Source organism: Triticum urartu, chromosome 4, assembly GCF_003073215.2.
Source record: "Triticum urartu cultivar G1812 chromosome 4, Tu2.1, whole genome shotgun sequence".
NCBI lineage: Eukaryota > Viridiplantae > Streptophyta > Magnoliopsida > Poales > Poaceae > Triticum > Triticum urartu.
This window is the reverse complement of record NC_053025.1, coordinates 602,854,595-602,858,415: the sequence shown is the minus strand read 5'-3', so window position 1 is coordinate 602,858,415 and position 3,821 is coordinate 602,854,595. Positions and strand designations below refer to the sequence as shown.

The window sequence follows — 3,821 nt, the reverse complement described above, 5'->3', positions numbered from 1 at the left end:
TGTGTCTTATAACAAAAATACTTAACCTGCAGATTTTGGTATTACGAATAAAACGTATGAGCATTATTTTCACTAACCATCCACTAATCGCTCATACTTTAATGTCGATTCTCCATGATTTCCAACCAATTTAGGACGTCGGTCTGTAATTAACATCCAATCTGTAGATTAATTTATTATATCTTCTCAGAGGAATTTGGCTTTTATTATTCCAATATTATTGGTCTTGTAACTCTATTTCTTTTAGACGAACTAAGCCTATCTTATATGATTAGTTTCCTTGTGATGAAACTAGCTTCATCTGGGTTCAATAGTGCTCGCATCTTTTCTACCTAAGGCTTTTCGATGCTATTCTGCTAGTGGTGCGTCCACTACGAGTTAGTTGTGGCGATTTCGTCAATCTCAAAATTTGTCGACCCGGTCTCTCAGAGTTGCTCATAACTAAGGGTTCAATAGTGCTTATAGGGCTGAATGTGTGTACGCGTATGTAAGCTTCTATGTTTGTATTGTGTTTCTAAAAGATTGTACTCCTCCGTCCGAAAAAGCTTGCCACAAGCTTGTCCTTTAAATGGATGTATCTAGCACTAACTTGGTGTTAGATATATCTATTTGAAGGACAAATTTTTTCGGACGGAAAGAGTAGAAAATACCATTTCTTTTAGAAACAAGGATACAAATGTATATCCTGCTATCATGGAGCCACCAAGCTAAAGCATAGTACTATTTCTCAAAAATTATATGGAGTGCTACTTCTTTTAGACACGATTTTTTCCTCAAGACGAGCGACTAGAAACCCTTCCGCCGCCAGAAGAGCCGAGCCATCCGGCGGCTCCCCTCTGCTGATGATCTCTCTATAGTCGGTGATGAGGGGGGTTGCCAGATCCGACGCATGGGGATTGTTTTAGCTTTAGGGCCCTAATAGCTTAGGTTTTTGGGTCGTTAATCATCTTAGCTTCGACAGCTGCGAGGACGACGATGAATAAAGAAACTTGAGATCCTTCCCTAACGAGGTGATTGGTTTTATGGCTGGGGATGGATTTGGAAACCAGTTTGTTCAAGTAAGGATGGAGTGGCGGCGGCGGCTTTCTCGTGGTGGACTTGTGTCGTCAGGATCTGCAATGGTGACGGCGTTTGCTCCAGCGTCGGCGTGGAGCTTGTGAGGTAGTCCAGGTGCGGATGCAGAATGTTGTCCGCATCGGGAGCATCTAGGAGAATGCAGATCGTGTGCTGGATTGTGGCTAGCAGGTATGGTTTACTCCTCCAACGTCTTATTAGTGCGAGGGTGCCAGATCTGAAGTTCGATGACGTGTCCAGAGTGTTGCCTCGGTCTGATTAGTTCAACGGTAATGACTTCGTCTTTGGCGAGTCATCTTGGAGGTCCGCAAAGTACATATTAGCGATGAAGCTGCGTCGAGTTCGGGTGAGGAGTTGACCCGTCAGTTTCTCCTTTGGTGGTTATTATGGTGGTGCCAGAGACAGGTGGCAGGCATTGATGTCAAGCTCAGAGGATTCTTTAGTCCTTATTGTAATTTTTCTTCTTGTCTGATTTTTTTTTTACAAGGACTAGTGTTATGTTGTCTAGTTTTGTCATGTTGGTATGTACGTTACTTGTACCACAATGCTTATGATAGATACGAGACACATGTTATCTTGAAAAAAAACTAAAGCCTGAAAAGATATATACACTAGTTAAAAGATGCCCACGACAGCCATATGGAGCCATGCCATATGTGATGTGCTCTGGTCTGCGCAACTTAGCTTATTAACCAGACCACTGGTCTGCTCACTCCGGCCGTGGCACATAGTAAACTGAACCAAGATCGATGGGCGACGTCCGAATCGTGTCACGGCGCATGGTACGGCCGGAACCAACGGCCTCGCCGCCGGTGGAGACCATCCACCTGACGCCGTGGGATCTCAAGTCTATCACCGTGGAGAACATCCAGAAGGGCATCCTCCTGCCCAAGCCTCCCACCACCGGAGGCAAGGGACTCAACGACGTCGACGTGGAGTGTCTAGCTTCGTCCTTTCAGCGAGCCCTTGGCCACTTCTACCCTTATGCCGGACGCCTCGCCGTGGCCGTCCCGCCGGCTAGCAACGGCGGAGCATCGTCGCCTCAGAACCAGAGCCTCACCATTTCGCTCCGCTGCGGCGGCGAGGGCGCCGAGTTCGTCCACGCCGTGGCTCCCGGCGTCACCGTCTCGGACATCACCGCCTCGCTCGTCGTTCCTCGGGTGGTCTGGTCCTTCTTCCCGCTCGACATGCTGCTGGGTTCGGACGCCATTGAGGGCTCGCGCCCGCTCCTGGTTGCGCAGGTCACCGAGCTCGCCGACGGCGTCTTCATCGCCATGTCAATGAACCACGGCGTCGCCGACGGTACGACATTCTGGCAATTCTTCAATACCTGGTCCGAGCTAAGTCGTGCCGCCGTCGCTGGCAACGATGTTATGATCTCCTCGCCGTTGCCGGTGTTCGACAGGAGTTTCCTGGGCAGCTGCACCGTCCCCATCCCTCTGCCCTTCGGCAACCTGGAGGATGTCGTCGGCATTCGACATGTGTTCCCGCCCGTGCAGGAATGCTTCCTCAATTTCTCCGCGGCGAGCGTAAAGAATCTCAAGGCGCAGGCGAACGCCGAGATGTCCGGCTCCGGCGGCACCCTTGGCACAATCTCCTCGCTGCAGGCGCTGCTCGCGCACCTGTGGCGTGCCGTGTGCCGAGCCCGGCGACTCGCATCGCACCAGAAAACGACGTACACTGTCCTTGTGGGATGCCGTGGCCGCGTCGTCGGCATACCGGCAGCCTACGCGGGCAACGCGGTGGAGCACGCCACCGCCAAGTCCACCGCCGGCGACATCCTGGACAGGGGCCTTGGCCGGGCGGCATGGCTCCTGAACAGGGCCGTGGCGTCGTTCGACATGGCATACGCGAGCAACAAGCTCGCGTCCTGGCCTCGGGAGCCTAGCTTCACGCGCCTGCCCGCGCTCGTGGCTGCCGCTCCCACGGGGACGCTGACAGGGAGCTCGCCGCGGTTCGACGTGTATGGGAACGACTTCGGGTGGGGCGCGCCGGTGACCGTTCGGAGCGGCGCCGGGAACAAGTTTGATGGGAAGGCGACCGTGTACGAGGGTCGAGGTGGCGGAGGGAGCATTGCGCTGGAGGTGTGCCTCGTTCCGGAGGCGCTCGCCAGGCTCGTCACCGACGAGGAGTTCATGGGTGCAACCACCACTGATTCATACTGATTGTATCTCTTGCAGCGAAAATTTGTATCATCTTTCATGATTGTTAATTCAGTGAGGACCAAATCCGTTGATTAGTACGTAGATTGGTTGAACCGGAAGCAAAATAATGGAGGCTCGCCGAGTCTTACTCCAATATTTTGTAGTATCATCTTTCGTGATTGTTATCAGTGAGGAACAAATGGACAAGTGATCCCTGAGTTGCTGATGTTTCTCAAGCCTACCAGGTACCAGAGTCGATGAGCAGAAAAAAAAATTGGACCCCGATAAATCCGAACGTTCGGATTTTAAGCATGTCAGCATGAACGTTTTTTTATGGCAACTTTAATTGACATGAGGTGACCAGTTTAATTGGTAAAACATGGCAATTTTGTCCCATTTCTTTTTTTTTAGAAAATTGCCATGTTCGCCAACCTCACATCAACTAAAGTTGCCATAAGAAATGTTCGGGTAGCCACACTTAAAATCCAAACGTTAAATTTGTCTCCACTCACCTTTTTTGCTCTATCCTGTTCCATTCCTACCTCTATGTTTGCTATTAGGCGGTAGCCAACACCATGTTTACTCTAGGCTACCTTCTGCGCT

General features: G+C 50.9%; 1 protein-coding gene across 1 annotated transcript; it reads left to right on the top strand.

Moving 5' to 3' along the window:
• The first annotated feature begins 1,779 nt into the window (after positions 1-1,779).
• On the top strand, positions 1,780-3,331 carry LOC125554359 (uncharacterized acetyltransferase At3g50280-like). Its single transcript, XM_048717932.1, has one exon. It carries the CDS (start codon positions 1,824-1,826, stop codon positions 3,237-3,239), a length of 1,416 nt encoding a protein of 471 aa, XP_048573889.1. The 5' UTR covers positions 1,780-1,823; the 3' UTR covers positions 3,240-3,331.
• The last annotated feature ends 490 nt before the right edge of the window (positions 3,332-3,821 follow it).